Source organism: Microcaecilia unicolor, chromosome 5 (assembly GCF_901765095.1).
Source record: "Microcaecilia unicolor chromosome 5, aMicUni1.1, whole genome shotgun sequence".
Classification (NCBI taxonomy): Eukaryota; Metazoa; Chordata; class Amphibia; order Gymnophiona; family Siphonopidae; genus Microcaecilia; species Microcaecilia unicolor.
Genome location: NC_044035.1, coordinates 97,501,793 through 97,528,234, shown reverse-complemented (window position 1 = coordinate 97,528,234; position 26,442 = coordinate 97,501,793). Strand labels below are relative to the sequence as shown.

General features: G+C 43.0%; 1 protein-coding gene across 1 annotated transcript in view; it reads right to left on the bottom strand.

The window, feature by feature from the left end:
• ARID5B (AT-rich interaction domain 5B) overlaps positions 1-26,442 on the bottom strand; it is a 295,401-nt gene that overhangs the window by 229,078 nt on the left and 39,881 nt on the right. The window contains exon 3 of the mRNA XM_030203113.1: positions 14,658-14,883. Coding sequence (XP_030058973.1) covers positions 14,658-14,883 — 226 coding nt within the window. The remainder of the gene's footprint in view (positions 1-14,657; positions 14,884-26,442) is intronic.

Here is a 26,442-nt window from a genome sequence, read left to right as displayed (position 1 = left end):
AGCTACCATTGAGCGAACTGGCAAAATGCCCAGGGCCACCCAATGGTAGAGAACACTTATTTCTAAACTGAAGCCCCTCCTCTTTCCCCTGTATCCAGCATCTGTCCTTCTCTTCTTCCCTGTCCATGATCTGGCATATCTTTCTCTCAACCCCCCTCCCCCTGCATTTACCTTCAAATTGTTAAAGGCTGCTGGCAGTAGCAGGGCTTCACAGATGCTGCCTGTGGCCTGCCCCTGGAGCCTTTTCTATGACACGTCCCATCCATGCAGAAACAGGAAGTTATGTCAGAGGGTGTCAGGAAGCACTAGAGGAAGGCTCTGGGACAGGCCAGAGGCAGTGGTTGTGAAGCTCTGTCGCTGTTGATGACCTTTAGCGATTTGAACTTAGGCATGAGGAAGGTGAGAAGTTGACAGATAGGGGTGCTGGATTGTGGGCAGGGAAGGAGGAAAGATGTCAGCAGGGGGAGAGAAGGAAGAGATCCTGGACAATGGGAGGGAGGAAAGTGAGAGGGAGAGGTGATATTGGGCCTGGGACAGGAGGGAGGAAAGGAGAAATGCTAGACAACAGGAGTGAAGAGAGGGAGAGATTCTGGACTATTTGGGGTGGGGGGGGGAAGTGCATGAGGAAAAAGAGATACTAGACCATTATTGTAGGAGTCCCCAAACTATTGCCCTATAGATTATGCTCGGGCTTGAGGCTGACTTGATGGCTGGAGGTGGGAGACTAGGACTGATGTTGGCAAAATGGTAGGGTGGAAGAAAGGGCTAATTCTAGGGCTGGGAAAAGGTAGCTTGGAGCTAACACAGGAACTGGGGATGGGAGAAATGGCAGATATTAAAGGATGAGTCTAGGAGAAGGGTTCTATTGCTGAAGGTGGCTCAGTGCAGGGGGCTGACACAAACAGATTGGGGCAAGGAGAAGGGTCTAATTATGGGGCTGATGCAGAGACTGGGGATGGGTAATGGGAGAAGGAAGAGTGAGAAGAGGCTCAGAGCGTGGAGTGGACTGGAGGGAAGGGGTTCCACTGAAAAAGGGAGGGTTAGTAGTGAGAAGGGATCAGAATTGGAGGAAGAGAGGGTAAAATGGGAAAAGTATGGAAGGAGGGGGTGAGAAAGGGAAGGGGTGAAGGAGCTAGAAAAGGGACTGGAAACGAACAGATGAAAGGGACTGATCTAAGAAGGGAATGAGGAAACCAAGGTAAGAGAAAGAAGAAGGGGGCTTGAGGACAGGAGGGGTAAAATGACAGGTAATGAGCTAGGATTGTTAGGGAATGAGACTTGAAGGAATAAAAATGAGGGCTGGGTAGAGGCAAGAGTAGAAGATGGAAAACTATAGGTTGGCGAGATGTGAAAAGCGGGAAAATGAAGACTAGGGTGCGAGAAAAGGGGAGAATAAGGGGTAAAATCTAGCTGCTGAATGGTGATACACAGAAGAAAGAACTAGGGAAAAAACCAATTAAGGGGAATTATCAAGGTCAGAGAGAGATGTAGAGAAGAAAAAAAATTAAAATGAGACCCTGGAAAAGAAGTGAAGATGACACAAGAAAAGTTAAAAGGGGAGGCTGGGACCAATTGAAATACAATGCCCAGACAATAAAAGGTAATTTAAATTAAGTAACTGGAATATGACATCTTGAAATGTGCAACCCTGATAACTTCTTATTTTCACACAACACAGAAGGAAACACATTTCTTCTTCTGCAGTGTTGCATTGCATTCAGACTTCTCAAGAGTTCCTCTTTCTAGTTTGTGGTTGCATATTCTGTATTTGAGGCTTTGTATGTGTTCTGCAGTGATAGAAGTATTTTTACTACTCGAGTACTGGATGTTAGTGCTGCTTTATTATGACAGGTTTTCTATCCAGGTCTAGAATGGATGTTTTATGGGGTTTGGTTACTGGAGCTCCGAAGGGTCTCCCCATCCCTGGGTCCCTGCTACCTTTGGAGAGATGGTGTTACAGGGAACCATCTTAATTTTCACACTGGGGCCCATTCAATCCTAACTATGCCTCTATTGACAGCTATTCACTGCCTGTACAGGCGCTTAGCTTTCTAAACTAACCTAATTTTCTTTTCCTTCTATGAATAAGATCCACGTTTGTCCCACTTTGGCAGACACTACTAAACCCACTTATGCTTTTACTGCACAGTGTTTGTAATATAATCAGGATGTCAAATATATTTTAATGTTGGGTCACATTGGGGAAAAAGGGTACTATAAATGGGTTCTTTGATCATGGGGAGGTCCCCTTTGGATGCTGTGGCCAATTGGGCAGAAGTAGTTTGTACATTTGCATAAATATTTATGTAATTTGATATGCAATGATATATATATTGCTTTGCTTATTTTTAATGATACTATGTGTTTTACTAGGGTTGAGCACAGAGAACTGGGAGTTCTCTGTGCTCAACCCTAGTAAAACACATAGTATCGTTAGATACAGATAGAACTGGGAGTTCACAGGGAGTAAGGGGCAAAGGGGGTCACACTGGTGTCAAGAGGAGGAAGGGGAGAACAGGACTGGCTGGGGGAGAAAGGGAGACAGATGGTGCTGATAATCCTACTGGTGATATAGGTTCGGAGATACGTCAGCAACAGCAGGTGGAAAATGGAGAGCACTTACTTGGTATCTCCACAATTTCTCTCAAATTTGCTTATTCTTTATACTCCTGCACATTCTTTATGCTTATCTCAGCAATCCCTTCTGGTTATACCCTCTCAGCTAAAAGTCCGGTTAGACCACACACATGACACACTTGCTTCGGCGGTATTGTCCATACTTTGTGGAAAGCTCTCCCATACCATATCTGCGCAGAACCCTCATTTCAGTGCATTGAATATAATATGGCAGACAGACCCCACATAGGATGCACTGCAGAGGGCAGAGCACCACCAGTTTTCAAAATGGCAGCTCCGAAGGAAGAAGTTAGTGGCAACACTCCTGCCTCCTGTTTTAAGATATGGTAGGCAGGCTCGCGTGAGCCTGGGGTAGGAGTGTGCCACTAGACACTGAGAAGTAAATTTTTTTTTTTAAGTTGGGGAAAGGGGGGTTGAGTGAGGTTGGGTTGGGGGAGGGAGAGAAGAAGGGGCCAGTAGACTACCAGGGGAAACGTTTGAAGTGTGGACAGGGAAGATCATGTCAGAAAGGAAGGGAACCCACTAGGTTACCAGGGATTGGAGGTTCGGTTCAAGGAGAGAGGGAAGATCAGCTTTCCTTTCGGTGTGTGAGCCAATCACTCACTGCTCAGGCACTGACAGGATGGGTGACATTTAGCAATGAGCTGTGGATTACTGCTGCAGTTTTAATGCAGTAGTAATCTGTATGCTCACTGCTTACAACACAACACGTTATTTTAGGATTGGTAACTTTGTGGTAGAGTTGCGGCTCCACCACAAGGCTTTTTGTATTGGCCCCTCACTATTTCTGTCTGGCATTTTCCTTGATTAAAACTGTGTTAGGCGACTGTACTTTGTGGCAGTTATCATGTGGCAGCAAGTCATCCTCACTGTTTTTGTATTAGATCCTGCATTCCTATTGTGTCTTAGGTATATGGTTGGTAAGAATGTTGGTAATATTTTAATTACAATTTTAAATAATTAGATAAAATATAAACCTGTCCTTTATTTGCTTTGAATTTTTCCTTTTTATTTTTTCCCCTTATTAACATTTTGCAAACCGCTTAGATATTTTATGAAGGGCGGTATTTCAAAAAAGAAGAAAAAAGGGAGATTCGGCCAGAAGCCATGTAGTCCAAACTGTTCCAATGCCCTTCCTGCCAAACCCTTCATGGCATCACCACCGCCACAAGGTATCTCACTCAGGGTGAGATTTCCAGCAGTGCTCAAGTTTAGGAAGCCTCAGCCCACAAGCCGTTATTTTGGCACCCTGGTATTTATCTGAAACATGCAAGCCCTTCCTCCAAACTCTTTTCCCATCTCTCCATACCTGAGATTTGGTGTGAACTGGAGAGGGGTGTTACTGGTCGATCTATGCTTAATATGAATAGGTATATACATACAGATGCACAGAGGTCAATATAAAACACTACATATCTCACAGTCCCTCTCAAGACAGTACATTGGGAAAATTACACAGATATACAAGTCATCGGCTCTCAGATTTGTTTTCTCCCAGAGCCCCTGATTTCTGCACAAAATATATCCTGCTGAAGGATGGAGGGTCTGAGCTTTGAAAAATCCCTTTCATTATCTGCAAATCCAGTCACGAGAACTTTATAGAAGGCATAACAGAGTGGTAAAAAAAAGTGTTTAAAATATGAAGTTGTATTTTGTGTTCCTAAAAAAACAAAACAAAACCCTGGAATATGGGAGAAAATTTAATTTACTAACCAGATAGATTTTCTAATAAAGATGTTAATATTTTAACACCTTATGTCCTGGATGCATTCACAGCATAAAAACTGTTGCATACATAGATCTCTTACTGATTGGAATGATTTTACATTTTGATAGAGAAATAAAAAATTTGCCTACAGATATATTCCACTTTCTAGTGAGTTTCTATATCAAAGTTCTCCCAGATATTACTTTCCCAATCATCATATACATACTCACAATAAGAACTTTTTAAAGTGGTTGTAACATTATAAAACTTATAATTGTTTTACTGTACATAGAGGTTGACCAAAACCAGAATTCTCAGTTTACACCAAAACCAAATTAGCAGCCAAATTTGCTGGTCAATACAGAACCCCAAAACAAAAACAGCACCTCCTCCCATGTCCGCCCACCCCCCCCCCCCCCCAGCAAACAGCAGATGCTCCACGGCTGTCAGCACTATCCCCTCCACCTCCCTGCAAAGACCAGGTGCCGCCGCTGCCAAAGGGGGGTGCCGGTGCCACCACTGCGATGGGGGTGTTGCCACTATCCACCACCTCACCATCACAGGAGGAGAGGGGGGTGCCACCAAGCCAGGCCCCTGCCCAACTGAAGCCCCTTCCCAGACCTACCTTTAAAGTTCCATGGTAGCCTAGTGGCCTTTTTGGGGGAAGGAGCTATCCCAATCGCTCCTGCCCCTGTCCGTTCATCCATCAAAATGGCTGCCGCAAATTCCCATGGCAACCTTGTGAGACCCGTGGCAGTCTCGCAAGGCTGCCGTGGGGACTCTCAGCAGCCATTTTGATTAATTGGGATAGCTACCGCCCTAAAGAGGCTTCTAGGCCAGCATGGAACTTAAAGGTAGGCCCGGGAAGGGGCGAGGGGGGTGTCCGGCCCAGCCCGGCATACCCAGGCCAAGTTTCTCTGTGGGAGGCAGGGAGGAGGCCAGGGGCCGGAGGACTCACTCAGGTGTGTGGGGAGGGGGGGGGGAGAGGGGAAGTTCCAGTTTCAGCCGAAAATGCACTTGCATATTCCATCAAAACCCAAACTCAGATTTCAGGTCAATTTCAGTGCTGAAACCAAAACCGAACCCAAAATATGGTCGGCCTCTAATTACAGATGCACAGAAGATGGTAAAATAGGTTATCAATATCTACTTGAGTTCTAAAGTACCTGAGGTTGCCCAAAGGTCATATCGGAGTCTCCAGTCTCCTGTGGCAGCTCAGAGTTTAATTCTGTGGCCAGAGTTTGGAAAGTTTGTGGCAAAACGTTGTGTAAATGCCATAGTACATCTTCATGAATTTGCATTCAGAGGGTAAACAGGGCACCTATTTTATAAGATGTCTTTTATAAATTACTACCACAAATCCTGCACACTTAACATCTAGATAGTGGGTGATGCTTGGAAGCAGGTGGCAATGTTTGAGTGTAAAGCACACACATAAATCGCAACTCCATTCAGACTCTGACCAAACTTTCTGCTGTTCCTGGATTTTTTTTTGGCGCTAACTCAGCTTTCACCTTTTTTTTCCCATTTCTTTCTCTCTCTTCTTTTCCTTTTGTCATACCTATAACTATGCTTTGTTCCCTTCTTTCCTGTCTGTTACGCTTGACCTGTCCTGCGGAGGGGAGGATTAACTTTTTGATGGGCCATAGGGCAAAACATGTCTCTTGCATGGGACCTAAGCAAAGCCAGATTAGGAAACTTTAGAGGGGCCATCCAAGACCATAGGCTCATAGCCACAGTAGAAGAAAATAGCAGAGCAGAGCTGACACCTGCAGATTCTGAAGTACAGACCTGGAAAGGTTACACATTTTGGACTAAATTCTATTTATGGCGCCTAAAAATAAATTGGCACTGAAAAACGCACTATTCTATAAAATGCACAAAGTTGGGTGCGGTTTATAGAATAGCACTTATGCCCAGGAATCGCGTCCAACTGGCCATTTGCACCAACTAAAACATGGTACAAATAGCTGTGCATAAATTTAAGCACGGAGGCCCTATAACTACTATGCGCATAACTTAAAGGAACTCCCCTGATCCACCCATGACCCTCCCATTTCCACGCCCCCCCTTTTTTGACTCGCATGTAAAATTTAGGCGCGGATCCTGCACCTAAATTTACAAGCATACATTAGAATTCTAATTAGTGCTAATAACTGCTTGTTAAGCCAATTAGGTCATTATTCAATTAAATTGCACGCACATATTGGGGATGTGCCCAAATTTGCGTGCACAATTTTTAGCGCTTTTTCTGGAATTCAGGAGTTTGTTGCTGGGTGTGCTGTACTAATGTCAGAAGGCCTGTATACAGAGAAACATTAGAACTGCATGACTCATCCACTAGAAACTGTGTAAACACTGACATAATTGTAACTTTTCGGCCTTAAGCATGGGCCTAGTTTGCCAATGCCTTCCTTCTGCTCCTTTTTCAAATCTCGTCAGCCTCCTCTCTTAGTTCCACCTCTGCCTTCCATTCATCCCTCTCCATTCCTCCCCCATTTCCTTCTTCCATGTTCCCCATTCCCAGACCCCCTCTCTTGCCCCTCCTGACTGGTTTCAAACAATTTTGCAGAGATGGAAGAGTTCTATGGTAGGGCCACAAGTTTTCCGGATACCAGGGACCCTTTTCATATAATAAACTCTTAACTCAAAGGGAATGGAGCTTTTCATATCAACATAACAAGCACACAAACTTTAAAGGCTGAACTAAACCCACAACAACTTAACTTAGCTTTGACCTTTACCAATGAACAAGGTTTATAGCAATTCTAAAGATAACCTATTTAAAGATGATGCATAAATTAGATATGCTGTAATCCAATCAATCGCATAACCCAACCAAAAATCTTAACATTTATCTTTATTAGCTACAGTCCTGCTAATGTCAAAGACCATGTTCATTCGGCATAAAAGATTTCTTCGCATACATGTACACACATCTTCAATATAATTTACTCTCTTTTTCAAAGATTAACTTTGTAAGAATTATTCAGTAACTGCAAATGTAAGTTCTTTATGGGCTACATTAACCTAGAACTGATCAGTTTTGACTCATAGATGCACCCTGACCCTATCCATGTTAAATGCGTTTATACTTAAATGCATGGGATTTATTAATAACTATGTAATGTTGCTGCTCTTTTAATGATTCTTTCACGCTCAGTAATATTTGTTTTCTAAAATGTTCTATCGCTAACAGGCAGTTATCAAGCCTTACTGAATTACCTTTCCTTTCTCTTTTTGGTTTCTTTCTTTTTTTTTTTTTTTTTTTTAACAAAGAAGAAAGCAGTAAAATTGTAAATGGCCTTTGATATACCATCAAGAATAAAACTAACAGAGAACAGCCAGATCTATTTACTGAAACCACATGGAAAATTTCAGTTACCAACATGGTCAGATGTGATCGAGAAGCATCGCAAAATGACGACGTAAAAAACAAATGTTTGATCTTGCACAGGTCTATTTCCATTTCGGGTTCTGCATTTATCAAGTATGCAACAAACCACAGGTATAAGGAAATCATGTATTTTTCATAATGCACACCTTTGAAAAAAATATTATATATATATATATATATATATATATATACATATACATATATATAATTTCAATATCACTAGAGCATCTCTCAAAAGCATACCAATTCTACCTCATTTTCCTTCACAACGTGCAGAAATACAGGCAAAACCTCTGAAACTTTGAGGATATTTTCACTTTACTAAAAAATTTCCAATAGCTATGAACTCACTAAAAGGCCAATTCTATAAGCGGATGCCTCCTTTTAAGCGCCCTGATGCTAGCGGAATCCAGTATCGCTGCACCTTACATGTAGATCTCCTCTTCCTCCACTCTCTATCTCAGTTGATGGCACCCTCATCCTCCCCGTTTCATCTGCCCGCAACCTCGGAGTCATCTTCGACTCCTCCCTCTCCTTCTCTGCGCATATCCAGCAGATAGCCAAGACCTGTCGCTTCTCTCTCTTTAACATCAGCAAAATTCGCCCTTTCCTCTCTGAGCACACCACCCGTACTCTCGTCCACGCTCTCATTACCTCTCGCCTTGACTACTGCAACCTACTCCTTACTGGCCTCCCACTTAGCCATCTATCCCCCCTTCAATCTGTTCAGAACTCTGCTGCACGTCTTATATTCCGCCTGAACCGATATACTCATATCACCCCTCTTCTCAGGTCACTTCACTGGCTTCCAATCAGATACCGCATACAGTTCAAGCTTCTCCTTCTTACCTACAAATGCACTCAGTCTGCAGCCCCTCATTACCTCTCTACCCTCATTTCCCCTTACGTTCCCGCCCGTAACCTCCACTCACAGGACAAATCCCTCCTCTCAGTACCCTTCTCCACCACCGCCAACTCCAGGCTCCGCTCATTCTGCCTCGCCTCACCCTATGCCTGGAATAAACTTCCTGAGCCCTTACGCCAAGCCCCCTCCCTACCCATCTTCAAATCCTTGCTCAAAGCCCACCTCTTCAATGTTGCTTTCGGCACCTAACCTTTATACCTTTCAGGAAATCTAGACTGCCCCTATTTGACTGACTGTACATTTGTCCTTTAGACTAAGCTCTTTTGAGCAGGGACTGTCCTTCTATGTTAAATTGTACAGCGCTGCGTAACCCTAGTAGTGCTTTAGAAATTTCAAGTAGTAGATCTGGTGAAACTGCGGCACCTAAACGCAGAATTAGATATGATACCACACGACATTATTTTTTTCAGTTCATGGGCCTGAGCTTTGGAATAAACTGCCAACACACCTTTGTCTCTCATCCTCCTTACCGAAATTTTAAAATGACCTTATGTGCTTCCTATTTGCAGACACCTATGACCAATGATGTTCATGTTGCTTGTATGAGGACACTGGATGCTGACCTGAACAAACAATCCCCTCCTCTCTGTGTTTCCCGCCCACCTATCCTATTGTATTTCGTTTCCTTCTTTCCTCACAGTCTGCTGTTTATTTTCTCACCCTTCCCTGGTTGCTTTTAATTGTAAGCCGCCTAGATATTACTTTCATGGACAGAATATAAGCCCTTAATAAATGTAGAAACTTGGTAACGTACAGTATCTGCACGTATGCAGCGACCCCACGCATATGCTCCTCCCATGCTCCACCCATGTAAATGCGTTTCTTGCATTTATAAGCTATGGGCCTAAAAAATCCACATGAATTTAAGCATATTCTGTGAGATTAAAGCACAGACTATAGAATACACTTAGTTGATACCGTAGCACCAAAATCTATATGCGCCCATTTACGCCACTAAAAACCTGGTATAAATCCATGCGCATATATTTAGGAACACTGGCTTATTTTCTGTAATTACATGCAGAATTTTTGGCACGCCCAAGAAACGCCCATGAACACGTCCCTTTATTTTGAACTGTGTGCCTTTCAAATTAAGCGCAGTTCTTTATAGCATACGTTTAGCGATTCCCGGGCATAAATTCTGATAATTGCCAATTAGTGCTTGTTACTGCTTGTTAAGTGCTGTTATCACCACTCATTACCTTGTTAAACCAATTAAGTTACGCAAAGTGTTATAAAATATGAGCCTATTTTGGCACCTAAATCTAAGTGCACTATATAGAATCTGGGGGTATGAGGAAAATTCAAGGAACCGCTTAAATTTAGGCGCTGGAATGATGCGCACTGAGCGTGATTCTATAATGGCAAGTTCCATGTGGAATTGCTGTTATAGAATACAGGCGCAAGTCCTCATCTATGCACCTAATGTTAGGCGCAAGCACTTATGACAACTCAAAGGCTGGTGTAAATGCTCGCGCCCAATTAAATGACAATGTTCTAGAACTGCCTGACATGCCCCTGACACGCCTATACCCCTCCCATGTCCACACCCCCTTGAAGTTGTGCACTCTGGGATTTGAGCACGCAAGTTACAGAATGGTGACTAAGGGAAGCTGCGCGCGTAACTACTAACTGTTACCAATTAGCACTAATTAAAGAAATTATATCCAACAATTGGCTGTTAACTCTAAGTAACCGCCAACAATTGAATTAAATTGGGTACACAACTGATCTTATTCTATAAACTGCTCATGCAACTTTGCACGCTCTGCATAAAGAGGAGCGCCCAACTTTATAGAATTTGGGGATGTGCCGCTTAAACACATGCCGTTACAAAACAGCGCTTCGGCATCCACTTACATTAGCTTTCTGTACATTAAGGTTTAAGGTGACAGGGCCAATATTATAGATACATGGCCCTTGCAATTGAGAGTAATACAGAATACGGACACATTTAAAACCTGGATATTTAATGTTGGGCCATCTCCAGCGACAGGTATTGAATATCTGGGTTTATTTTGGCCGCTAAAAAGTTAACCAGCTATGTCGATATTCAGCACCGGTCAGTTAACTCTTCAGTAGTCAAAGATAGGCCTGATATTTAAGAAGCCTATTTTGACTGCTCAACATAGTTGGTTTGGCGCTGTATATCTGCACCTAACCTGCTTTGTCACATGATATAGCCATACCCAGCGGGAGATTTATTTGGATTGTCTAACTGCCTTTATGAAGAGATTAAATAGTTTCGAATATCGGGTTACTGTAAATAAATAAAACACAAATAAATAAAAGCACGTATGGGGCAGATGAACTGCCCTTCACGCACACAGATTTTACTGATTTAGATGATGAAAAGCAGGGCTACAGTACACTCAACACTCATTTGCTGCTTATAAAGTCACACACAGTACGTGGCTAGATCAGTGTTTTTCAATGCAAGGCCCAGGGTCTAATGGCGGCCCCTGGAGACCTCTGGGATGGCCCCTATTTTCTTTCTGTTTTTTTTCCCTACTACTCTACTTCTTTACCCAGGTTCTGGACAGAAAGGGGAAAGCGGATTTGAGGTGGGGGGGGGGGGGGGGGGGGGGAAGCCACATGCTTAAAGAACAAGGCATTTCTCAATAAACAAAAAGAATGCATTTGGAAATGCTTACAACCTTGAGGATACCCCCACACTGGTCAGAAGTGCTGTGGTCATTCATGGGAAGATATCTGGCAGTCCCTCCTTCAGCTCATTAGAGTCCAAAGTGGCCCCAGCTTAGAAATTAATAAAAATCATGGGGATAAGCAGTCTAGCTGTATGTGTGTGTGTGTGTATGTATATATATATATATATATATATATATATATAATATTATATATACACACACACGCGCTCTCTTAACCACTATACATTTGGAGAAGCTGCTATTATTAAACTGCCTTATGCCCAGGCAAGGTTGTTGTAGCATAACTGACAATAAGCTAAAAAGAAACTGTTGCTTTAATAACCAAAGCCTACAATATATTCTGCAGTACGGCTCAAAGAGTTTCAATAAAAAGTCAACCTGTAGAGACATTTTCTCAGCTTAAGCAACAATCCAAGGCATATGAATACAGTTTAACCATAATGGCATATTTATAGACCAATAAACTTACACTGCAGCTTTCATACTTCACTTACGGGAACCGTGTGAGGAATGCAACATAAAATAATTTGATTTTTTTTAAACGATAGCCTAAGGAGTGAAAAAAATGTAACTCTGCTATGTTTAAGTGATAGTGCTATGCGTTGCTTAGTTGCTAGAACTTTGAAAAACACAACTAATTCCTCTTTCAAGTGTTTCCAGCTGGCTTGCCAGAAACAGGTATCAAGTTCAAGTTAAACACTAAATTCTCCAGCTAAAAATAAGCAGGGGGTTAGGCAGATTCTTATGGGAAAAAAAGAGTAGCTATTTCTTATATAGATGTTTTCTGACTCTATTCACCATTTTTTTTATTACCTAGGTGAAAGACACATTCTGCTAATGTCTAGTATAAAACAATTTGTGTTTTGTAAATATTTAGGGCAGGTCAAGGAGAATGATCAGTTTTTCATACTTTTGTTGAGCTTGGCGGTACTTCGAAAGACTCAAGTTCAAGAAAATCTTACGCTAGAGAGTCTATACATGCTGGCTCGTATGATATGGTGATATTCACACTATAATGGCCATGCGTGTGTAGGCATCTTTTGCTGGTTTTATAAAGAACAAAGGACCTCTTTTACTAAACCGCGCTAGCGATCCCAGCGCAGCTATGTCGGCAAAGCCCTCTGAATGGGCTTTGCACGTATTGCCAAGCAGGAATCGCTAGCGCGATTTGGTAAAAGGGGCCCAAAGGCAGTAAGGACTTTAGAGACCCAGTCACAGTAGGGTTATACTGTATATACAGTTGGTAAGAAGCAACAGATGGATACTGGGTTTAATTAATAAAAAACTTTACTAACTAGCTAAGGTTTTCTTCTGCATTTAATAAGTCAACTTTCTGGAGAATCCTCCCATATGGGAGAAGCTGGAAGACTGGAGTTCACCAATCAGTGGTGTAGCTATAGGAGGCCATGGGGGCCAAGTTGACTCTGCGGCCCCTGGTTTGGCTGGCAGGGGGTTCCCAACCCCCAGCTAGCTGAAGCGTTTGTCCAGCACTGGTCTCTGGCTGTCTGCCAAACTGCCTGCCCTGCTCTTCCCCTCACATCACATGCATGCTCGTTTTAGTGAAACTGAGCATGCGCAACAATGCAGCGGAGACCAGCGCTGGACAAATGCTTCAGCTGGCGGGGGTTGGGAACTCCCACCAATCAAGGTATGTGAGGCAGCAGCGGGCAGGTAGGCCAAAATGTGCCCCTCCCCACCGTCGATGTCTGGGTACACCACTGTCACCAATGTCCCAGTTTTCTCTTAAGGTACATACTGTATATACAAATTCAGTCATATAGAAAGTCCTCTTTACATCCCTTTCCAGGAAACTTCATTAATGTATCACATTCCCTTTACATTTTCAAGTCTGATTCAAAACTATTATAAGGGAAATTCTCAGGTACTCATCTTGGCCAGTAACAGAGTTAACGGAGTAGTGTTTTTAGATTTCTGAATGAATCACAAAAGTAAAGGAACAGACACAAGTGAACGGCAGTTATATTACAAAATGATACGTCTAGCAACAGGTAATGGGCCCAGTACTGAATTCAAGTTGTGCTTTTGCCGGAGCATGACAAATAACTTGCTTACCTGGATAATGAGGTGGATTTAGCGAGGAGAGGAGGCACAGTTATGAATAGGGATTGGTCCATTCACCGACCGTGCATGTGAAGAGACCAATCAGAAGCGTGAAGTGCACAAATAAATATTAAGTGACAGTTCAGCTCCAGCCTGTACTGCCACTTACTATTCAGTACAACAAGTACGGTGGAAGAAATTTAGAGCCTCTCCTCCTCTTCATTTGATGAACACCTCTGGGGTTCTGAGGGTGGGGGAGGGATGGTCTGAATGGCATAGGGACTTAGCAATTACTTATGACAGATTGGGATGGGTGGGTGCCACTGCTACTTATTTTAATGTGCCACAGGGGGGTGGAAGGAATGGGGCTCAGAACTTGTCTTCCTTTTCAGCTTACATGGATGGTTTACCCATTCTGTGGCTGAATTTTGCTGCTGAACAGGATTTCTGGCTTGGCTCTCGGCCTACCCTAAACCTCGACCTTCTTAAAAAACAAAATTTGGTTGTATACCAATTTATACAGCCAAAGTTCTATCTAGCGTCCTTCTTGGGAAAATTCAAACAGTAGCTCTTATACAGTCACCACCTTAAGCCAGCTCCATAAGCGCTTCTGATCATCTGACTCATGAATGATAAATTCTAGGTAATGACTTGTAAAGCTAATGACATTATCCCCCTAATTCTAGAAAAGTCACCAAAAATTGCGCGCTCAAATTTGGGCATGCGCAATTTCATTGAATAATGAGCCAATTAATAACTGGCTTTTAACAAGCAACAGGCTCTAACTGGAGTCTATTATGATGTATGCATGTAAATTTTGATGCATGATCAGTGCCTAAATTTTACATATATCCCAAAAAAGGGGGCGTGGGAATGGGAGAGTCATGGGTGGTTCAGGGCAGATCATGGACATGGTTTGGAGTTACACACCCAACTGTAGAATAAGGGGTTTCCGCATGTAAGTTTAGGCAGAGGCATTTGCACGTTTCCGTTGGCGCAAATGGACGTGCCTAAATTCACATGCAACCCCCGGGACTTAAGAACTATTCTATAAACCACACCTAAAGTTATAGAACAGCACTTAAGTGGGGGGGGGGGGGGGGGGGTCAGTGCCGTTTTTAGGGCACAAGTTATAGAATTCACCACTATATGACTACCAAAATTGATCAAATTGTTAAAAGCTCAGATCAGCGACTTAAAACTCCCTTTACACACAAAATACAAAAAAGTCCTCAAATACATTTTGCTTAGAAAACATACCAAGGTCAGCTTTTTCTTTGAAAACATCTTTGAAGTTCAGTCCACTGTTGAGCACAGACTGTCTGTATTTCAGCAAACACTCCTTCTGTCCATTCTTTCCGACTTCCTTGGGTCTTAATGGTACAGCCCGAAGACCGCATTTCCATTTTGAGAAGTCTGAATGTGCCCATTTTACCAGATCTTCAAGCTTGACAATAACCTTTTCTGAAACCGCAACCACTTCATCCTGTAAGACAAAACAACAGTTACTAAATGGCCCACTCATAACAGCTGTGACGTATTGCTTGTAAACCTTTGCTTCCCATGGTCACATTGATTGCATATTATGTATCCCTGAAAAAGTTTACAAATGTAATTTGCATGCCATTCATTTTCACATTTGGTTGAACTGTAGAGTAGAGATATTTATCTTATAAAAAAGGGCGTTTTGTCTGAAAGTAAGAAAAGGTCATCCGCTGTATGCCAAAAGGGTTTGAATAAAAGCTGAATATTTAGCTGCAATTAGATGCAAATGTAAAAACTCATGCCTTGATGACTAATGATTAGCTGGGCTTCACATAAATAGCCTAAGTAAATCTTAAATTCTTAGAACTCTGACTCAGAAGAACATTCCTATGCTTATGGTACATTTTCCCTTGGCTCAAATACAAATATTGAATTTAACTTTTGTCCTAGAAACTAGAGAAAACTCTGATGTAATCCCTGAAGAAAAAAAAAGTCCTTCTTAAATGTTATTTGTTTCCCACCAAAGATCCTACACACTCTCATTTGAGTTGCAAGACCAGAAAATAAGCCTTATGAAAATTCTATCATGCACACGTGGAGGCTAATTTCATAGAGGACATCTATCTTTAACCTATTTTATAAAAGATATACAGGCACTTACGTCTTTACAAAATACTGTGGGTAAGGCGGCAGATATCATACCTAGATTGACATCCCAAGCAGTCATAAGTGTTTTTGGCACTTGTACATCACGACTCCACCCACCCATGTTCTCTCACCCCCCCCCCAAACAAGTCTAAAGTCGCACAACAAGTACATGCCTAATTTACATTTATTGAATTTGCTACACCACTTGACTTTGTCCAAGAACACTGCGGTGTTTACAATGATTAAAAACAAAACCAAAAATGGAAAAGAGCTACAAAATAAATAGGAAAGACCACTCATTCAAGAACAAACACACATTCATGCAACCTAAATAGAAAAAAAATTATAAATCTATACATCATTATAAAAACATATAAAGGTAATAATAACACAAAATAAAACAGGTAACCATCATGCTAATCATCATCAGGAAGGGAAGAACCAAATGCCATCCTATAAAAATGAGCCTTTAACAACTGCTTAAAGCGTTTGTATGATCTCTCGGCTCGTAAAAAAAGAGGTAACATTCTATAAAACGGCTCCATTTTTTTTTAATACCTCTTCCTAGTGGATGCAGGGCGAGCCTTGGCCAAAGGAGTGACAGTCAATTAAAAAATTACATGTGCACATGTAATATAAAACAGTTGGTATCCTCATCCATTCTCCTCACTTTTTTGTTTCATCTTCACGGTGTCGTGAGGATTTTTTACCTCCTTTTTTGCCTTCGAGTCAACTAACTGCACCATGCATACTTTTAAGAGGCTTTTTATCTATGTATACTGATATATATGCCTATCAAATCTTTCCATAAAATTATCTCCTTAAAAAAAAACATAGCAGTCCCACTTTGTTGGTATAGCTATTCAGGTGCCGGCCAATATTAAGTGTCGGTGGTGGCCTGCATCTCTCACACGTGCTCCACTCTTTCCTGACCCCTACCCCCCCCCCCCCCCCACATGACCAAACCCACCCGAACCCCACCACTAATACAAGTTCCCCCCTTGATTCTGATCCTCCTCAGACCCTGCCACCAATACTGCCCCTCCTCCCCGGCTCTGATCAACCCGAGCCTACCTTAAACTCTCTGGTGGTTCAGTGGACCATTAGGACAGAAGCGAACTCCACTCAGTCCTACCCCTAGTGGCTGCTGCTTTAAAACGGTGGTCACAACTCTAGCGATAGTCTTGCAGTACTACTTCTAGATTCATGGCCATCATTTTAGAGCAGCAGTTGCTCGGGGTAGGAGCGAGTGGGTTCGTCTATTTGGACACAAGGGAATTGGGGCGGGGCATGGAGGATGACCGATTCCTGTATGCAGGTCCCAGATGACATTCAGCCAAGATCCGAATAAATCCAGGTGTCTAAGTCTTGGCCAGTAAGCCCTGAATATTGAGTGCAGATGCCCAGACATGGCTTGACAAAGAATATCAGGCTCCAATTCTGCTTACAGCAGTCAGCGTTTAAAAAGAATGTTGAATATTGACCAGACAATTTCTAACAATCTGCTATAATGCAGGTAACGTGTCACTTTGTATATGGAGAGCTACGGAACAAATGCTCACACATTTGACGAAGAGTTCTTCACAAAGATAAAGTACTTTCTGAAGCAAAAATAAACTTAATTATTGGTAAAATTCTGTCACAAATGGAGCGTTCCTTTGGTGAATGCTCTGGGTGCCTTTATAATGAAATTGCTTGACCTAATGGCATGCTCCCTGTGTCTAGTTCTTGCGAAGATGTAGTTATACTGTTCCACTCAAAGCAACACGGCGATTTTTCTCATGTCATTTCTAAAATTGAACACTACTACTGCCTCCCTTCCAAAAAAAAAGGAAAAAAAAAAAACTTTCTGAGAAACAGACAAATGCATACGAATTGTGAGCGCTTTATAAATTAAGAAGCACAGGGCCCAGAACAACAATTTAATATGCCAGACTGCTATTGCTTGTTTCTCCTAAGCATTGAAGAGTACAGGCCAAACCTTATCCTTATTAATACACTCACTCCTAGTGGAGCATCAAAATGTATCAAATGTTATTGCAGTTAATAGGGCTAATGTGTACTTTATTAATTTATTTTGGTTTTGCTCACATCTTTACATTCCAGACATGGCTCCAGCATGGGAAGACTCTGAAACTGCTATTGTGGCATTCAGATTCCCTTCCCAAGATGTCGGGGGGGGGGGGGGGGAGTGAGAGCTCCCCATGTACAGGGCAATGACCTGTGTTTCAGCCCAGGCAGCTGAAGTGTGCCTCTTGGGTCAGTAGTCACTCACATACGTACAGATAGAGAATGCTGTGAACCTTTGGCGTTCAGAGCAGAGATAAAGAAGGAGCCCCCCCCCCCCCCCCCACACTGTATCATCGGCAGTATGACCTGAATTAACAGCAGCCTGGGGAACTTGTGCTTCTTGTGTAAAGAAATGGTTGCTGCTGACTTCATTTATGAGAGCAGAGGGGATGCGAGAGGAGTGGAGACCTTGAGGACTTCTACTCCTGAAGTTGACAAACAGTACCCTGCGAAAGCCTCCCACAGTGATACCAGATAGTATTTGGGGAGCTCTTGGTTCGCTAGAAAAACTGTTATAGCCTCTCTGAGCATCATTATCTTAGATATTTTTCTGAGGTGCAAAATAAGTAATCTCAGTGCTTTTTTTGTAGAAAAAAAGGTGCCGGTACTCATTATGGGCGGGGTCACCACATATGGCTCCACCCCTATGATAGCCACACCCACATTAACCACACCCCCTATACCAGCCATGGCGCATATAAACAGACGTCATTGAAAATATTACAGTACTATAGGAGAAAAAAATAACGTGATTTGCTAAGTAGTAGTAGTAGTATACCCAGTGCAAAATAAGACAGCCAATGTAAATTCTCAAATTGGACATATTACAAACACTAAAATGAAAATAAAATGATTTTTTTCTACCTTTGTTGTCTGGTGACTGTTTTTCTTTCCATATTGGTCCCAGTCTGTGATTCTCCTTTCCTTTGTTTTCGCTTAACTCTTCTTTGCCATTTGTCATTTTTTGTCTCCATTTCCTTTGCTTTCTTCAATATTTTTCAGGCTCTCTCTCTGTCCAGATTTAATTCATTCTTACTATCCATTCTTTAATTTCCTTCATCTACCCGTGGCTTTTCATCTTTTCCTCACCCTTGTTCTCCCCATGCCCCTTCCTCTTATTCTCGTCTTTCTCTATTCCCCTTTTCCATCCAGCAGCTCTGCTTTCTCTCCCCATCCTTCCAGTGTCTCCCCTATTTCTTTCTGCATTCTTCCATCCAGCGTCTTCCCTCTCTCTCCCTATCCTTCCGTTTTCCCTCTCTCTCTCCCCATCCATCTGTTTTTCCCTCTCTCTCTCTCCCCATCCTTCCATCTGTTTTTCCCCCTCTCTCTCCCCATCCTTCCATCTGTTTTCCCTCTCTCTTTCCCCATCTTTCCATCTGTTTTTCCCTCTCTCCCCAATCCTTCCATCTGTGTTTTTCCCTCTCTCTCCCCATCCTTCCATCTGTTTTTCCCCTCTCCCCAATCCTTCCATCTGTTTTTCCCTCTCTCTCCCCATCCTTCCATCTGTTTTTCCCCTCTCCCCAATCCTTCCATCTGTTTTTCCCTCTCTCTCCCCATCCTTCCATCTGTTTTCCCCTCTCTCTCCCCAATCCTTCCCTCTGTTGTTTTCCCTCTTTCTCTCTCTCCCCAATCCTTCCCTCTGTTGTTTTCCCTCTTTCTCTCTCTCTCCAATCCTTCCATCTGTTTTTCCCCTCTCCCCAATCCTTCCCTCTGTTGTTTTCCCTCTTTCTCTCTCTCCCCAATCCTTCCATCTGTGTTTCTCCCTCTCTCCCCATCCTTCCATCTGTTTTTCCCCTCTCCCCAATCCTTCCATCTGTTTTTCCCTCTCTCCCCATCCTTCCATCTGTTTTCCCCTCTCTCTCCCCATCCTTCCATCTGTTTTCCCCTCTCTCTCCCCATCCTTCCATCTGTTTTCCCCTCTCTCTCCCCAATCCTTCCCTCTGTTGTTTTCCCTCTTTCTCTCTCTCCCCAATCCTTCCCTCTGTTGTTTTCCCTTTCTCTCTCCCCATCCTTCCATCTGTTTTCCCCTCTCTCCCCAATCCTTCCATCTGTTTTTCCCCTCTCTCCCCAATCCTTCCATCTGTTTTTCCCTCTCTCCCCATCCTTCCATCTGTTTTTCCCTCTCTCCCATCCTTCCATCTGTTTTTCCCTCTCTCTCCCCAATCCTTCCCTCAGTTGTTTTCCCTCTTTCTCTCTCTCCCCAATCCTTCCATCTGTGTTTTTCCCTCTCTCTCCCCATCCTTCCATCTGTTTTTCCCCTCTCCCCAATCCTTCCATCTGTTTTTCCCTCTCTCTCCCCATCCTTCCATCTGTTTTCCCCACTCTCTCCCCATCCTTCCATCTGTTTTCCCCTCTCTCTCCCCAATCCTTCCCTCTGTTGTTTTCCCTCTTTCTCTCTCCCCATCCTTCCATCTGTTTTCCCCTCTCTCCCCAATCCTTCCATCTGTTTTTCCCTCTCTCCCCAATCCTTCCATCTGTTTTTCCCTCTCTCTCCCCAATCCTTCCCTCTGTTGTTTTCCCTCTTTCTCTCTCTCCCCAATCCTTCCCTCTGTTGTTTTCCCTCTCTCTCTCTCCCCAATCCTTCCCTCTGTTGGTTTCCCTCTCCCTGCCAAGTTTCCCGCGAACGGCGCGAAGTCGCGACGCACGCGGCACCAGCCCCTATTTCCGGCCGCTGCTGCTTCTCCTGTTGAGCAGCAGCGGCTGCTACACAAAGAAAAAGAAGATTTAAAAAAAAAAAATTTGAAACCTGGCTGAAACGCGGCACCCCGGCACTGTAGACAGCCATTAGGCATTGGCTGTTGCCCCACACAGCCGCTCCTCCTCTTGCCTCTACGTCACTGCCCCTGGATGAAGACCCCGGAGGAGCGCAGTGACGTAGAGGCAAGAGGAGGAGCGGCTGCGGGGCAACAGCCAATGCCTAATGGCTGTCTACAGTGCCGGGGTGCCGCGTTTCAGCCAGGTTTGAAGTTTTTTTTTAATCTTTTTCTTTGTCTAGCGGCCGCTGCTGCTCAACAGAAGCAGCAACGGCCGGAAATGGGGGCTGGCACTGCGTCCGTCACGGGGCGGGGGGAGCAAAAAAAAAAAGGTGCCGGTACGCCGTACCGTTGCGTACCGGCACAAAAAAAGCACTGAGTAATCTACACATGTAGTGATGGTGGACAGAGTGTGTGCCCTAGAGCAGCAGCTCTCTTGGTTTCCACCTGCACATGGTACACTGTTATAAGATAAAAAGAGGTAACGTAGATATCTGGAAAATGGAGATAAATTTTTGAATCTTCGTGTAATTAATTTTCCTATAGTTTCTTCTTGTAGCTGTTTTCCAGATGCATCAACAAGAAGTTTTTTAAATCCTAGAGAAGATACTTCTCTCATCCGAAAAGCTTACTTTTTGCCATCGGAGAAAGGAATGGTGAGGGAAATAGGGCCTGGAGCGTCGAGGTACTCAGTGGAGGGCCTGGATGTGGAAACGTAAAACACTACTTGTGACACTGTTTCCCCACCTAGACCAGGAGCACATTTGTACTTTAAGAATCGACAGGCATTGTTTCTTGGAGCTAAAGCTTGGAGTTCTCTGGATGTTTGTAGGTCTACTTACGTCCAGAGGGAAAAAAAAATTGAATGAGCAAATCACAGCTGTTTTTCTTTCTGAACCCCAAAACGGTGGGACAAAGTGTGCCTAGTGCTGTTCAGGATGTGGATTACCAATAGGAAAGTTAACGGTTTAATTAATCGCTTTGGTATCTGACTGCTCTCTCTTGGATTTTCTCTTTGACTTTTCTGTTTTGTGATATCCTTCCCTGGAGTGTGGTCTCTTATAGTCAAGTACTTACTTTTACTTTTTATTCTTCTTCTTTCTTATGTACTTTTTAGTCTTAAAAGTGGTTCTTGTAATTATTCTTAAATGTTAAAAAAATTTAAGGTGCCTATTTACTAACGTATGATAAAAAAATGCATTTGTGTATTTTTACTGCAGAATTTACCAACACGTGGTACTTCATTACCACAGTTAGTGAAATCCGCAGTACATTTGGTCTTGTGTTGCTGTAGCCAGGAATATTACATGCTTCTAGATACAGAAAGGCAAATATAGTGGATCCCAAGTGGGACTCGCTATCTTTTCAACAGCCAGGCTGCAATGTTAGAAAAAGCAATCTCCTATGCCTAAACCAATGGTTCCCAAACCTGATCCTGGACTCACCCTAGCCAGTCAGATTTTCAGGATATCAACAATGAACATTCATGAGAGAGATTTGCATGCAGTAGAGGAAGTGCATGCAAATCTCTCTCATGAATATTCATTGTGGATATCCTGAAAACCCAACAGACTGGGTGCCTCCAGGACCAGATTTGGGAACCACTGGCCTAATCTATTAAAAAACCAAGGACCCGATATTTTAAAGCCGCTGAAGTGCCACTTGGGCGGCTATCCGGGATAGCCAACTATCTGGCACTGAAAATCACCAGTTAGTGGCTTAAAGATAGCCGTTTATATCACCCGATATAACCGGTTATCCGCCGATTTTTAAAGGCAGACCAGCCAAGTCTGGCAGCCATATTTGGCCGCCACAATAGGCAGAATAACTTTGGAAGGTCTGACTTAACTGGCCAGCGCTGAATATCAGCTTGGTCGGTTAAAGTCAGACAGGCCAAAGTTAAACTGGATATTCAATGCCGGTCACTGGAAACGGTCCGTCATTGAATATCCGGGTTTAGAGCGGACCACGTGAGACAGCCCAGCCATCTCCCACGGTCTGAATATCATGCGGCAAGAGCACCCCTAATTCAGTACAAATAATGCAAATACTGACCCGCTACTCCCCAATCTCCAATCCAGTTTATAACATTCAAACCCTAATCCCTCCACTCAGATCTCCTGAACCAGTATAAATACTATGACCCGAATCCCCATTCACTTACTTAGCATCCCAATTCCTACTGATAGCACCACAATACTACTGTTAGAGGCCCGCATCGGCCAGAGCTGCCGGGACAGGAAGAGCAAAAAATTCATTTTTATTTCTACATATTTCAAGTTTAGAAAATACAGTCCGACACCATAGAATTCCTAAAAAAATATTATCCAAATAAAAAACAAAATTTCTTGAAATTAGTGTAAATACAAATCTATCAAAGCGGAAAATAAAAAAATGATTTAACATTTTAAAATCCACAGAGTCCATCCTAAAGTTTTTAACTCACATTTTCTACAAAAGTGCTATACAAATGCTTCTCTGGCAGTAAATGTTACAAACACCAGTCAATTATAAATTGTACTTAACAGATCTATTTCCTTATATTTGAAAAAAAACATTGTCAAAACTGCAAACCAACATTTCAAGGTTTCAGTTCCTGTGAACTGTAACTGAAGATCCTGATAAACAATGTGTGATACTATGCAAAACAGCTTCACTGGGTAATATAAACCTGCCCTCTTGAAATAATGAGCTGTATTTGCTTTCTATTTTAAAGTTGATCATATAATCACTGGTAAATATTAAACTAAAAATCCTTTGTCACAATGCCACTGACATGGCCCTTTTACAAACAACCACACATCTGCTCCAACACCCAGCTCGATCTTCAGTATTCAAAATCCAAATTTGACTATGCAGAAAAGGCTGCCCTCCCACCCCCACATCTCCCCACCTAGGTTGATATTTAATTCCAGTGTTCGTTTTCTTTTTAATATGGCTTAAGTGAAGTTGAGATCAGACCTGGCGTTGGTTAAATTGTTTATTCTAAAATGACTTTCACGATCAGATGACTGGGATTTAAGTTACAGGAAGCTACTGATCCTTTCCAAGAACTGGTACAATTACTGCTTTGGCTTGGATATTAAAATGAACTAATCGAATGTTTTGTTCAGCAAAAGAAAAACACAATCATTGTTCAATCATCAGTTAATTTAAGTAGTACTTAATATGATTGTAAAAGCTACAAATATATTTTACTTAATCATAAGTCACAAGCCCAGATAGCCCACATTTTTTTTAATTTGTTTTTTTTAAACCAGCGATTCATTAAAAAAAACTAATTTTAAAAACACTCACATGCATGGCTGGGGATCTGATAAGCATGCAATCTGCATGCCAAAAACAGGTAACAGGAAAACAATCCCCATATTTAAAGAGTTCTGTTCAAAGAACAGTTGTGACATTCTACAACTGTGATGAACAGAGTCAAAGTGCAGGGCCCTGAAAAATATAGCTCCAAGCTTATTCATCAGCCCAGTAATTTAATAGTAACTTATTTGCTTAAAGCCTTTAAAGGAACAGATGTACTGAGATGGAGTTCACATTCTGGGGCCTATTTATTAAACTGTCTTAAAGTTAACTCAGGAGTTAAGTATCGGCCTGCTTATCCGACATTGCTGCCTGGATGTCTATCCGCCACCTGAAACTGAACATGGCCAAGACTGAACTTATTGTTTTCCCACCCAAACCCACTTCTCCACTCCCTTCACTCTCTATCTCAGTTGATAACACCCTCATCATCCCCATCTCATCTGCCCGCAACCTCTGTGTCATCTTCGACTCCTCCCTCTCCTTCTCTGCGCATATCCAGCAGATAGCCAAGACCTGTCACATCTTCCTCTACAACATTAGCAAAATTCGCCCCTTCCTCTCTGAGCACACCACCCGAACTCTCATCACCTCTCGCCTTGACTACTGCAACCTACTCCTCACCGGCCTCCCACTTAGCCACCTATCCCCCCTTCAGTCCATCCAGAACTCTGCCGCACGTCTTATCTTCCGCCTTGACCGATATACTCATATCACCCCTCTCCTCAAGTCACTTCACTGGCTTCCGATCAGATACTGCATACAGTTCAAGCTTCTCCTACTAACCTACAAATGCACTCGTTCTGCAGCCCCTCCTTACCTCTCTACCCTCATCTCCCCTTACGTCCCTACCCGTAACCTCCGCTCTCAAGACAAATCCCTCCTTTCAGTACCCTTCTCCACCACCACCAACTCTAGGCTCCGCCCTTTCTGCCTCGCCTCACCCCATGCTTGGAACAAACTCCCTGAGCCCATACGCCAGGCCCCCTCCCTATCCATCTTCAAATCATTGCTCAAAGCCCACCTCTTCAATGTCGCTTTCGGCACCTAATCACAACACCTCTACTCAGGAAATCTAGACTACCCCAACTTGACATTTCGTCCTATAGATTGTAAGCTCTTATGAGCAGGGACCGTCCTTAGTTATTAATTTGTACAGCGCTGCGTAACCCTAGTAGCGCTCTAGAAATGTTAAGTAACAGTAGTAGTAGAGTTAATGCACACATATTAACTGGAAGAAAACTGTTAAACAATGGAATTCTGTGCTAAAATGTAAATATGCTGATGAAAATGCAAAATAATGCTAATCAGCTCATTAAGGGGGTAATTACTAAGGTGTGGTAAAAGTTGACTTTTTTATTTCACCTTAGTTTACCATGGATTCAGTGAACTGTCCTCTCCCTGTCTAGGGCTAGGTAGGGGAGAGGGAGGAGGGGTTTTTGAGGTTGGCTGTACGAGGGATCTGATGGTGGGAGGGTTGGGTTGGGATTAAGGGGTCCTTATACGAAGCTGCGGAAAAGGGGGCCTGCGCTGACGTCGGTGCGTGTTTTTGACGTGCACCGAGGCCCCATTGTACTGCAGTGGGTAAAAGGCAGTTTTCACTTTTCTTAAAGAAATGGTCTTGCGGTGAGTGAACCACTTACCATGCGGCCCATTTCGGGGGAAGAGCACTTACCACCACCCACTGAGGTGGTGGTAAGGGCTCCTGCACTGCCCAATTACCCCTGGGTACACACCGGCACTACAAAAACTGAAATAGTTTTGCAGTGCTGGAAATGGTGCACGCAGGGGGAGGGAGCTACTGCCGGGCTGCTGCCGTAGCCCGGTGGTACTTCCCTTTTAGCGAGGGGGAAGCCCGTATTGGGCTTACCGCCACTTCATAAAAGGGCCCCTAAATGTTAAAAATTTGATGACGACTTATCTTTGTCCATTACTGTACCATTTGCTTCATCATATGTTCTGATTATTGAGTGTTGGCTTGTTTCTTTTGATGAATCATCAATAAAAATTGTTGAACAATAAAAAGTGCACTCTCTCAATATCACAGGTTAGAGGCTCCAATGGTAAATAAATGCAGCTGCGATCAACCTTGCAAGCTGCATTATTCAACCTGCCTGATGCTCCACGTGGTATCTTAAAGGGCCAAACAAGGTCTATTTCCTTCTCCCCCTCAAGAGACCACTGCCCTGAACACAACCATCCCATGCCCTCGGTCCTACATCTCCTAATCCCTGATTTTCTAAGGGGTTCCAATGCAGGAGCAATGTCGCTCCTGTCCCTGCTGACACTGGGTTCAAAATGGTATTGTGACCCCTAGTGGTAGTCTCATGGTACTACCGATAGAAGTCAAGCTGCCATACAATAACAAAAGGCCGTAACATACCTGAGTAAATCTAATGTGGGTCACATTAACACAAAAATCCACATTAATGCAAAAAAAAAAAAAAAAAAAACTTTACCTACATCTCAAATACCTAATAACACATTTTCAGCATATGTTATGGCAGTGCTTTAAAATGCTTTCCTAAAAGTAAAAACAGTGTTTTATCTGCAGAAATGGCCTTTCCTAAAACTGCATGAATGTAGAGGTGCTTCTGCTTATGCACCTGGTATATGCATGTGTATCTGATCTGGTTGGAGGCATCCTCCAAGTGTGGGACTGGACCTCTGAGTATAGTTTATGACATAAGCACATATTTCCTTATCTATCTTCCTTACTCCTTCCCATGTTAATTCACACATACTCAAAGCATTCTATTATCATGTTACATTATAGTTCG